Below are 13,199 nucleotides of genomic sequence, written 5' to 3' on the forward strand. Positions count from 1 at the left end.
GTTAATCCAGCACTATAAAATTCCCAAACTTATAGGAGCTGTATAATTACCATTTCCTTTCTGCCTTTCAGTCTGTCTACATAGTTGGAGCCCCATAATAATTGCTTTCTTTGTGCTTATTGAGCTAATTTTCCAGTGCATGTTATCTGCATCTCCCTATATATTTCCTTAGCCCAGGGTTTCCCAAACTTCTTGTTAAAGTGGAGCCCTAAAGCAAGCACAATTTTTTGCCAAGCCCTTAACTCAATCTTTAAAATAAACATGAAAAAAGGAAAAAATCAATAAATATTTACCATTCTACAATTTAGTGCTCCATAAATTTAAAAAATTTAAGTTTATTTTAATGACTACAGTGCAGTTATTGTTTGAACTGCAGAGTTTTTCAAAAGTCTGGTATAATGGACGTAACTTGTAGCATCATTTTATTGATTCATTAATTAAAAAAAAGAAAAAGAAAATGTGTGTGAACAAGATTCATGGAGCCCTGGAATTTCAGTTGTGGAGCCCGCTTTGGGGAACCCTGCCTTAGCCTCTATCACTAATCATGTTTTGTCCTGTTGATCTCCATCTTTCACTTCATATGCACTGCCTCCTGTGACCTGCTCTCTAGCTAAACTTTTACTTTTGTTGATTACAATTCTTCTACTGTAATCAAGTAAACCCACCCCAATCTTGTTCTCTTTATCCTCCCTGAAAATATGGCAAATGTTACATTGTATCTTTATATCATCCCTTGTTAACAAAATCTCACTAATGCTGATCATTTTTGGCCATTGTACTAACTGATGCCAAAGACTCCACTCTTGATGCTTCTGACATTGGTCTATACGAATTGCAATATTCCACTGGCTCTCAACTATCCTTGCACGTTTTTTTTTATGACTGTCCTATTCAGATTAAAGATCTGAGAAACTACATTCAGTTTTTTTTCTCCCACTTTACATAGCCATGTATAGACTGCTGTACTCAGATATGACTAACTAGGTCCCATGGAGATGGAGAGACTTTCAAAAAAGATCCAGCAGAAACAACAGATTAACCAAGATGATATCTGGTCTACAGAATTATGCATATAAGGACAAATTGAAGAAATATGGTTAATAAGAGGAGAACTTTACATTCCAGTTGGTAAGGATCTTATTGTATAGATGTATGTCAGAGGCTCTCCTCCAGCAGTACGTTAGCTGGAGGAGAGCCTTGGATCATCATCTGTGGAAGCTGAGTAAGGATGTAGCTAGGAAACGTGAGGTCCAAGTTCTCGCGTGCGTGTGTGTGGACTACCATTCAGTATCATAAATGCATCCTCAGTGCATGTGTTCATGGAGAGAAATAATAGGTATGTAGACACTGAGTGACATAAAGGGACCTTCCCACGATGAGTATAAACCCTTGGGAGCAACTTGCATAATAACCATAATTCATTCACCCTGCAAATACACTCATATCTATGTATTCTGACACAGTTTAAGTGGCCCTCCAAGCATGAAAGGCTATAAATGTATAGTGTGCTAGTATTGTGGATTTTTTTTTTCCAGTTTTTTTGCTCCTTTTCTCCATAATGTTTTTCTCCACTCTCTCATTTTGCATGAACCACACTTACTGCACTCTTTCCAACCTTTCTTTTAACTACAAACCTCTCAACCCATGCTAACAACTACAATTCACAAGATCATTGCATTTCACAAAATCCGTGATATTAGTCTCTAAACAGTCATGTCTACCACTGTTATATTACAAAGTTGTGACTTATAGCCCTTTCTGAAGACCCAGTATACCTAATCTAACATAAATTATATCACTAGTTTATAAATAAAATAATATTACTAAGATAAAGATCCAAAAAGGTTTCCTTTTGGCAATGCAAAATTATATAAATCAAGTGGATATTAAATCCAGCATTATTTCAAAGCTGAACGCAGAAACTATGAAAGTTTTGTACGAAATTTGACCAGAGAGCTTATGGGAATGTGCTCACTGGCATTTATGAGTTGCCCTAGCATGGACCTTATAGAAAACATGATCGCTTGCCCAAGCATCCATATATTCACTTTCTATTAGTCCATTTTGATAAGGTTTCGCTGGCCTGACAGCTGTTTCGAACTGGTTGGTTCTCCTCAGAGATTAGGCAGAAACCTTAAGAGAGCAAAAACTCTCATTTAGTACTAAGGAAACTCAAAGTGTCAGAGTGGTGTATTTTTCGTAAGCGAACTCTCAGTCGGTGTGTAAAGTATTTACTAAGATAAAGAGCCAAAAGGCTTCATTTCGGCGATGCAAAATTATCTTATCAAATTACCTTATCAAAATAGGATGCTTGGGCAAGCAATCATGTTTTCTATAAGGTCTGCTCTAGGGCAATTTGTAAATGCTGGTGAGTGTGAAATAATGCTGGATTTAGTATCCACTTGATTTATATAATTTTGCATTGCTGAAATGAAGCCTTTTGGCCTCTTTATCTTAGTAAATACTTTACGCAGTGACCAAGAGTTCATTTACGAAAAATACATAAAAAACTTAGAGTTCCTTAGTATTGAATGAGAGTCTTTGCTCTCTTAAGCTTTTTTCTGCCTGTTCTCTGAGGAGAACCAACCAGTTTGAATCAGCTGTCAGGCCAGTGAAACCTTATCAAAATGGACTAACAGAAGGCGAATATATGGACACTTGAGCAAGCGATCATGTTTTGTATAATGTCTGCACTAGGGCAACTCCTAAATGCTGGCGAGTGTATTTCCATAATCTCTCTGGTCAAATTTTGTACGAAACTTTCATAGTTTCTGCATTCAGCTTTGAAGTAATGCTGGATTGAATATCCACTTGATGCATATACAGTGGTATCTCGCTAATCCGAACTAATAAAAACTGAGCTCGTTTGGATTAGCGAATTTTCCCCCAAGAGGCAACAATAACTGCCATTTAAGACAAAAATAATCAGATTCTAATGATACATCAATTTAATTCAGTAAATAAATGAATTAATTGATAGAAAAAATGCTACTGTCCTGTAATATGAAACTTAAAAAATAATACAGTACACAAGTTTATTTTAATAAAAAATTTAGTTTGTACATAACTTAATTTGCGTAAAAAATATCACTTTCTTGTACATACAACACAAAAAAAAAAGTTTCCAAAATAACACAAAAAAAAATATTTTTTTTTATTTCTTTGTAAAAAAAGTTACTGATTTTCTTTTGCTTCTTGGAAGTTGAACTTTTTTCGAATGCTTCTTCTCGAGAGCTGCATTAGCAATAAAATTTTGTAGAATGGTGTATCATTCTGCTTAGTCCATTCTATACACATATTAAAAATGTCAACTGCTTCTTCATGTTTTACTTTTTTTTTCTTCGAATTCTTTATCGTCATCATTGTCTGCTAATTCATTCTGTAGCTTCATATTTATAATTTCAGCATCTGATTTGATTTCGAATTCACTTTTGGTTCTACCTCTGATCCATTCCATAACATCTGTTTGTGAAATTTCAACATTTGGATTTATAATTCTAACCAAATTATGCACTTTTTGAATTTCCACTTTTTGTGTATCACCGTAGTTATCTTCATAAATTCTAGAAGGCCACAGTTTTTTTCATGACGCTCGACAGCGGTGATTCATGCCGACAATACAGTACATACTGTATACAGTATAAAAAAAGCAAATGTGAACACACAATAAATCAAAATAGGCCTACAGTATGACTGTACAATCGACAGTATGAAAAAAATACTGTACTGTAATAATAATAAAATAAATAATAATAGTTAAAATAATAATTATTAAATAAAAAGAATTGTATACAAAATAATAATACTTAATAAATAAAACTTTTTTTCCCTTTCAAACCATAGTTCGGATTACTGGAGGGTTCGGATTAGCGAGATACTTCTGTAATAAAACAATATTATCTTTTCTACAGATCTCTAGCAATAATCTTCCACATGCCTCATCATATTCCTGAAATTTGATATTATGAGATCGAAATTACCAAAAGACTTTTTTTAAAAATGCATAATAATATATTGTTATGCATTATTCATTAAAATTAAAATTTAAATGAATTAACTCTTAATTAATTTGGAAAAAAAGGACTTATTTTTATATTTAATGTATAGAAGTTAAATATTTTTTTTTTTTTTAATCATACTTTTTTTTCCCTCCAGACTGAGGTCTTTAAATTGAAAAGTGTTGAAAATCTTCCCTTTCCACTTATTCTGTTTTCCTTTATAATGTCATCATTATGGGTTATGTATGGAGTATTGGTGCATGATTCTTTTATACAGGTATGTAGTGTTTGTTAATTTTTAACTCTTCTTGAATAACTTATGTTAAAGATATATTTCAAAAAGGTTCATTTCAATTGAATGATTAACTAGTTAGATCTACTGAGTCTTTGTTTTATGTTAAAATTGTATCTGCTGTAAATCCATCCCCCTATCTTCCAAAAAAAAATAATAAAGTATTAAGAAGAATATAAGTGCCAATCAGGATTTCAAACAATTTCATTAAAATGAAGATTTTTGAGTTTATCCAACTAGAATTTTTTCGATATATAAGGCTCTTCAGAAAAATTAAATTATTGCTGCCAAGCCCTGTAACTCAAAAATCTATACACCCGAAATTTTTCAAAACCCTTACTCGTGTACTTGGCACTTAAATTCATATCACAAACTTTGTGGATAGCTAATATTCTATTTTTTTTTTTATGGTATTATGCAAGTTGGGGGGGGGGTGATACAGTGTTTTATTATATTTGAATTTTGAGTACTATTTGAGATAGTGTTCCTCCAATCTTTTTTTTTTGGTTGAAAAAGAGGATGCTAGTGAATGGATAGCATCTCTTTCAGCCAACTGTCTGTGGATTCGTTTCCTGGTGTGTAACTGCTATCCTACTTATTTGAGGTTTGAAGTAGCTTCATCAAGGCCATGTTTCGTCTCTATAGTAGGATTCCTAATCTGATCATTAACTCATCCATAGCACTAATGTACTATAGGTTTCTAATCTTTCACAGATGGGATTATTATAGAAATAATTTTTGTCCCCCACCTCTCTACCCAAGTGACTGCTCATAAATTTGTTTTTTCCTATAATTTCAATAATTTGCAGCTACCATTAGGATTTGATATCATATTCGGTAATATTGGATATATCAAAGAATATAACCCATAAGGAAGTGCTTCAGGCTATTCCCATGTTCACCATTTTTTAAATGGTAAACATGGGAATAGCCTCACAAGGCACATCCAAATAGTAAAAGAAATTAAAGATCTTATTTCAGTTTTCAAGACTTTGTGAATCATTAAATAGAAGAAGTGAGTAACAGAAACTATCGTGAATTGCTTTAGGGATAAGATGTATATATAGTAACAATACAGAAGAAAGAGAAAAGTTTGATATTTGTAAAACAACAACAAAAAACACATTTCATTTAAAAAAAAATGGCGATGGATCCATTAAATCTAGCAAGCATAGATCTTGTTTACAAATATCCCCAGAAAATAACGTTGAACTGCATCAAAATCTTTTTCCATAGGACACCATTCTACTGTTCGAACATCTATCTCTGCTTCTAGCGAAATTTATTTATGGAGTCATTTGAAAAGAAAGCCTTAGAAAAACTACCATCAAAAACCCAAGTTATGGCTATATTATGTGGATGACATATCATGGCCAGGTTCAACAAAAACAACTAGAATTCAGACTATCTGAACAACTTTACATCCATGCATAACTTTCACTCTTGAACTTGAAAACAGAAATCTACCAGTTCTTAACATATCCTTAGGGTTCTCTGATTAGGAGGAAATGCAACTCATTTATTTGGTGTATAGAAAGCCTAACTATACTGGAAGATAGCTTTGTGCCACACAACCCCCTCACAAAAGATAGAATTAATTAAAATGCTAAGGGACATAGCATACAACATCTATAGTAACATAGACTAAAGGAATTAAGAACTTGTACTCAGTCATATGCTATCTAAAAATGGATATAACTACAAGATAATCAACAATACAAAATTAATAACGGAAAAAACTCACGTACAAAGATTATTTAATAGTATAATTTTCGCCTGTGTGTCACAGGCATCTTCAGTACGTTAAGCTCAAATTAAACAATAACTGACAATTCCAAAAAGCACCACCTAAATAGCTGTTGTAAGATAACTAAAAAGGTCAATAACTTTCCTAAAAATAAAAAATAAAATAAATAAATAAAAATTAAAAAAATCAATACAATAAAAAGTTATGAAAGATTAGCTGATTTGTAAAGTACTATCTCCCATAAAGGGGATAGACGTAAGTCGTCGGATCTGTTTAAGTTAGGAGAATGAAGTAGAATTTCACATGTTTGTTTATAAAGGCATTCCATGAGAAACTGACTTTTGTGAAGAACTCTTGTCTTTCTCCAATGAACTCTGTGTTTAGTGAAGATGGCATGTTCTGCAAGTTTAGACTTTTCAAGTTTAAAGCATTCAATATAAGATTGGTGTTCTTCTAGCCGAATAGAGACTATTCTTCCCGTTTGTCCGAAATAAGATAATCCACAAGAGCACGGAATCTGGTAGACACCTGGATGATTAAGATGTGGAAGCTTGTCCTTAGGAGAAGTGAGAAAGGTGGAGATTTTTCTAAGCGGTCGAAAGGCAACAAAAATATTCAGTGGTTTTAAAACTTTTGCTATACGTTCACTGATGCCTTGTACATAAGGGATAGTAATGCGCATTATTTCTTCTGCGTTTGAAGAGGAATTTACAAATCAGCTAATCTTTCCTAACTTTTTATTGTATTGATTTTTTTAATTTTAATTTTTATTTATTTTATTTATTTTTTTAATTTTATTTATTTTTTATTTTATTTTTTATTTTTAGGAAAGTTATTGACCTTTTTAATTATCTTACAACCGCTACTTAGGTGGCACTTTTTGGAATTGTCAGTTATTGTTTAATTTGAGCTTAATGTACTGAAGATGCCTGTGACACACATGTGAAAATTATACTATTAAATAATCTTTGTACGTGAGTTTTTTCCATTATTTTGTATCGATATGTCTACTCACGGTATACTTCTTTTAAACATAAGATAATCAACAGTGTCATGCAGGGCCGGTTTTATCATTAGGCGAACCTAGGCAATCACTTCGGGGCTCCAGATTTTGCTACATAGTTCAGGTAAAAATTACAACCTTAAAAAAAAAATTAGTAAAACCTTGATTAATAATAAAAAACTGAAATAAGTCAAGCTGTCCTGGTGCTCACTGATGATCCTACATTATTTTCGCCTTTCTCTATTTCTTCCACTTCCCTGCTCTTTGTATATTTAACCTCAAGTGCAGAGATTTTTCCTCCTTCTGGCATCTGTCCCAAGATGAGGGGGAATGATATTATTTTTATAAATATCCACATCTGTTGGTGTATGTGTGCTTGTGTGTGTGTGTGTGTATGACAAAATATATAGAGAGAGACAATGTATAGGGGTGCCTAAATTTTCTTTGCCTAGAGGCATCAGATACTCTCAGACCGGCCCTGGTGTCATGCAGTAACCCTTTGTTATATTCACATGTAACAGAAAAAATTTCTAAATAGGGAGATGGGATGAAGGCTACATAAAAATAGCCTTTACCCCACCCTTTGTTATTCAAGATTTTTACATCCTCCTAAACCACCTCACCCACCCATTAAAATACCACGGGTTTTATAAAATCCACTGTTCATGCAGCTTATGGCTTGTAGGATGAACAGAATGGTCTAGAGAGATCTATATATATATATATATCAGAACATGTGAAAGATGAAAGGAAGAGAAAATGCATATCTGGTATAGCCTGTCATATAGCCAATAAATGTCATTCTGTACTATGTGGAAAAAAAACAAATTCTCTATTTGGAGAATAGCTGCTTTCTCAGTAACTCCAAGGAAGCTACAGAAATGTTGCGCACATACACACCAGCTCAGTGTAATAAAAACCAAAACATCATCCTACATCGTCTTGTTATCAGCTATCCAAAATCTCACAGATAGAAACCTGGGATATGATGCACATCATGTTGTTAAATACAATTAGTTTTTGCCATCATATCATAATTCATTCATTGTTAAACTGCTCTCTCACCTGTTTTTTCCATTCTATCCATTGAGATTTGATATAGTAAAAATCTCTTGTTGTTTTAGCTCATCAGCACTTCACCATGCTTTATGCTTTTATTTTTCAGCAGTGATTAACAAAGTCCATTATTAATCCACCATTTTCCATGCTGATAAATCCCTAAAGACTGAGAGCTAGATAATCCAGAATGCCGCTTTAAATTTCAAATATGGAACTTTTTCAATCCTTGGATGTGGGGGTAGTGGTCTGACACCAAGTACTGGAACTCATCCACCAACCAAAATACTGATTCATTAATAAATAAGTAATACATGAATAAAACATTCTTTAAGACATACTTTATTACAGTAATTCCACCTTATTCATTGAATTTACATTCCTAAGAAATTTCACCGATATGAAAACTGAATAGCAAGATGAGGTTTGGTGCCCATAGTAAAATTAGAGTTGTCCAAAATGTTAAATTTCAGAGGTATAAAGGCCTAAATTGTATATTTTTTATGTATCATCCATTCAGAAATATATGTGTGGTTTTTAATGAAAATGCAAAAATTTTTTAAAATCAAGTGTGATATTTATTTGAATTGCTAAACATAAAATTAATCATTTAAAGTTTCTATTGGTTGTTTGTGTCTGGTATATGAACAACCATCAAGGAACTGTTTTATCTCTTCAGAGCTAAAATATCTCCTAGGTGGTTGTTTCTTTCTCCCCCCCCCAACAGTATCATGCAGGTGGGGAAATTTATTTATAAGATGTAAGCAGGTGCCCAAGTTTGCTTTTAAACTTGGTGATACCCTCAATATTATCATCATAGCACTTACAGAGGCATTTTGAATCACTCATGCCCATCGTCTCTCTCTCTCTCTGAATTTATTAATGTAAGATGCACGTACAATGTCTAATAGTAGCCCATTCAACACACATCACCAGGAGCAGCTGGAATTGCATGCATTGTGACTAACACTTAGTCATCTTCTACAGATAACTCTGGAGTTCTATTCACACCTTCCATAAGCTGCAAAAATGTCATCCATATCTATGTATTCCCCTTATTGACTTGTATATTTCTATTATATTTCTACTCTGAACACCACATTTCTTTGGTTTTTCCTCTTCTGTGCAATTTGATAAGCTAGTTATCGTCACCTGTTGCTGGATTTTTTTTTTTTTTTTTTTCCCCAACACTCTCCCCATTTCCTTGAAACTAAGGTGACCGTTACTATACATAGTGGTCCAGATGTTTTATGGAAGCCTTGTAAAGTGGGGGAAACTAAACTATTGAAGAACACTATTCTAGACCATTACTATAAATAGCAAACAACAATGGCCCAAGTACTGAACCTTACATAAAAAACACTTGGCACTTCTATACTTTCTGATGCTTGTCAGTCAGCCACTCTTCTGTTCATGTCACAGGTCTGTTTTGTATACCCTGTGAGTCTATAACCCTAAATGCGAAATTAATTCTATCAAATTATTATCATCATCACTAGACCTTTGTGAAGTCAAAATACTAATTGTGGGAGATGTACAATGTACAGTCACACACATAGCTCATTAAACTATGCCTTAAACACATTCACTATCTTTGCACTCACCACCTTCTCAGACAAGCGCATCCAATGACCCACTACTCTTCATACAAAGAAACAAACAAAAACTCACCTCCTGCTTACACATCCCTGTACAATTTCCAGAGATGGCCTTTTGTTCTTCATCTCTCTCTCTCTTCCTCCTTTATAATCCCTTCCATAAAAAAACTCTTCCACATTAATTTGGTAATAAACACTAACCAGCTTGTATATCTCAATCATATTCGCCTATTTGCTAGACGCTGCAGATTTGTATTTCCTCAATCTTTCTTTATTCTAGGTATAACAGAGACCAGAAACCACCTTAGTCAATCATCTCTTTACCTTTCCCAGTATCTCTTCATTCTTCTGAAAACCAGGTGGCCAAATTTGTGCAGAGTAATCTATGTGCAGCCTGATGAGGCCTTATACAATGGAGATAACGTACCAAGCCTTATATAAAGGTCTTATACATAGTCTTCTTACACCCATCAATATCGATTAAAGATACCAAGAATTGATATATACCTAAACCTCTTTTTATGCAATAGATACATTCCTAAAAATTACGTGTAAATAGAATTCGCGTAAAAAGAACTACTGACTCCATAGGAAAAGTGAAGATTGGTTCCAAACCTGAAATATAAGCAAAATAACGAAAAAACAAACATTAAATTTACTAGGGTCATAAGATTTTTATTTATATTTCATTAAAACACACATACATATAATGAATTTTAATAACTTTAAAAAAAAACATATTCATTTCAGTTGTTTGCTAAGAATTCTATAAAAAAATTGTTATTCGCTATCAGTTTCTGACAATAAACGCGAAAGCTTTTGTTTTCATGAGACTGTAATATCACTAAAACTACTAGATATGGTATTATCATCATTGATTTCTGCCTCAACTTGTGGAATTCTTCTTGAACAAAAGTACCACCGGTTGTTTCAGTAGTTTTAGGCATGAACTCAGTTATTAATCGCTGTTAGATAAGTCGCGATATAATTCTCTGTATGAAAACATTAACAACTTAAGCTCATGTGAAAACTTCCCAGCACGTTCTTCATTTGGATGATGTTGGGCAAAATAATTGCCTAAATTACTGGCTAGTTTAAGACCTTCTTTAATTATATCAGCAGTAAAAGTAGGATTATCTTGATCATTATCATTAACTTCTTCACTTTCAGGAGTCTCAGAAACAATCTCCACTATTTCATCTTCTTTAAGAGGTTTATCAATTAACAATTCTTCGATATCTGCCGATGCAAGATCATCGAATCCTTCTCTGCCAATTTCATGCCAAACTTATTATATTGGGGAATTCTGCAGTATGATTGAAGGGAACAGGAGCATTCTCTTTAACACATGCGGGCCAAATAGCTTTCCAGCATGCATTCATAGTTTCTGGTCTCAATTCAGATAACGATAATCGAACCTGATCAATACAATCCATAATTGAAAATTTTTTCCACACATCCATAACTGACAGTGTTTCATCATCATTTAACTTGTTCAAAACGTACTGAAATGTTCGTCTGACATAATATGTTTTAAAAGTCGCCATTATACCCTGATCTAGAGGTTGTAGCAATGATGTGGTATTGGGCGGCAGAAAAAAAATTGCACATTTGGGTGTTCTATGGCAGGATGACTGGGTGCATTATCAAGAATCAAAAGCCCTTTAAATTCGAGACCCTTGTCATTCAAATAGCATCTAACTTCTGCCACAAAATGTTTGTGGAACCACTCAGTGAAAATATCAATGGTCACCCAAGCTTTTTTGCTGGCCATCCAATGAACTGACAGTTTTTGAAAATCTACGTCTTTCATTGGCCGTGTTATGAGCAGTGATTTTAGCATCCGATCTCCTAAAGCATTCGAACAAAATAGGAGTGTTATGCAATCCTTTGCTGCTTTGAACCCACCAACAGTTTTTGGCATTTTTGATACGCAAGTTCTGTTTGGCATTTTTTTTCCAGAAAAGACCGATTTCATCCATATTCCAAGCTTGTTCACGAGTGTAACCTCCAACTTCAATTATTTTAGCAAGTTTTTGTGGAAATGCTTTAGCAGCTGTTTCATCAGCAGAAGCCGTTTCACCTTTAATTTTTATATTATGAAGAGCATGTCTTTTAATAAACTTAGCCAGCCAACCATCGCTTGCATGAAATTCATATGTTTTCCTCGATTGAATAAAGTATCTGGCTGCAGTTTTTTAATCTGTTCATAAAATCTCAATGCTGATTGCTTGATGGAATTTCCGTCATCTGGCATTCTTTTTTGTACATTATCTTCTATCCACATTACTAAAGCTTTTTCGGCCTTTTCTAGAACAACCTCTCTTGTGTATGATGATAATTTCGCACTTGATTTTGTACCAGAACATACCACTTTTCTAATAGCCTCTTCATTTTTCTTTATAGATCTGACAGTTGATTCACGGACTCCAAAATGCTTACCCACAGCCGTCGCACCTTCCCCAGTTTGAAGACGATCTAAAATTTGAATTTTTATATCCAAGGAAACGGCTTTCCTTTTTTTTTTTTTTTTTTGGTTATTGGCAACATCATGTGAGGGCTGGATTAAAATCTTCGGTTAATGAAATGAAAGTTGGAAAATTACATATAGCTTACCATTTATTATTTCTTGGCAAAATTATTAATTTTATAACATGATTTTTATTTTGATTTCACTTAAAAAATGTGGTAACTGTGTTGTGTACTCAAACACCAAATTCAAACCGCTAAAAACTGCTTTTTTATTCACAGTCAGTTATGTAATTTGGGGAATTCCCAATAAACGAAATTCGTAAGAATTTAGAATTTTCTTAATTGAAACAAGAATGCAATTCTACAAAATTCTCAGAATTTTCTAGAATTTAGAATTTTCTTAATTGAAACGAGAATGCAATTCTACAAAATTCTCAGAATTTTCTTGAATTACGGATTTTTTCCAAACTTAGACTTTAGGTTGGTCGTGTAAAAGTGAATAAAAATCGTGTTAAAAAAATTATTTTTGATATCCCAGTTCGCATAAAAAGAGGTTTAGGTGTACTTGGTTTAATCCTTTATCCAAGTGTAAGCAAAGAAAGTTTGTGCCTGAAGTATTTTCAGGACTGGGCAACTCGCATATAGAAACTGATGACTTCCCATCACTTGCTTTAGTATCCCGTAATGCAAAGCACTTAATCTTATGGGTATGTATAATGCTATGCATTATGAGAAGGGTCACTACCCAGACCGGTTTCAACTTTTAGTGAGGTCTCATCAGTGGGAGCTAGACCCAGAGGGTGATAATAAGGTTGAAATAATGCAGAAGTCATATTTTCATATATGAGTCGCCAAAAGGTGTCACACCTTATTATTAAAATACTCTGGATTAGAGATAGTTGTTGGAAGTTTTTCCACTTTGTTGTACTATAAAATAAAGATACCAAGAAATTATATACTTGGTTTAATCCTTTATCCAAGTGTAAGCAAACAAAGTTTGTGCCTGAAGGTTTATTTTTCACTTGGTTAGGCT

General features: G+C 33.5%; 1 protein-coding gene across 4 annotated transcripts in view; it reads left to right on the top strand.

Annotated features, from left to right (window-relative positions):
• Positions 1-13,199, top strand: part of LOC150105417 (sugar transporter SWEET1-like) — a 161,261-nt gene that overhangs the window by 88,925 nt on the left and 59,137 nt on the right. For all 4 annotated transcript variants that reach the window (XM_090394790.1, XM_090394792.1, XM_090394793.1 and 1 more), the window contains exon 5: positions 4,156-4,275. In XM_090394790.1, coding sequence (XP_090250916.1) covers positions 4,156-4,275 — 120 coding nt within the window. The remainder of the gene's footprint in view (positions 1-4,155; positions 4,276-13,199) is intronic.

This window comes from Typopeltis vanoorti, chromosome 6, assembly GCF_054136105.1.
Source record: "Typopeltis vanoorti isolate ZY-2024b chromosome 6, IOZ_Tvanoo_1.0, whole genome shotgun sequence".
Lineage (NCBI taxonomy): Eukaryota > Metazoa > Arthropoda > Arachnida > Uropygi > Thelyphonidae > Typopeltis > Typopeltis vanoorti.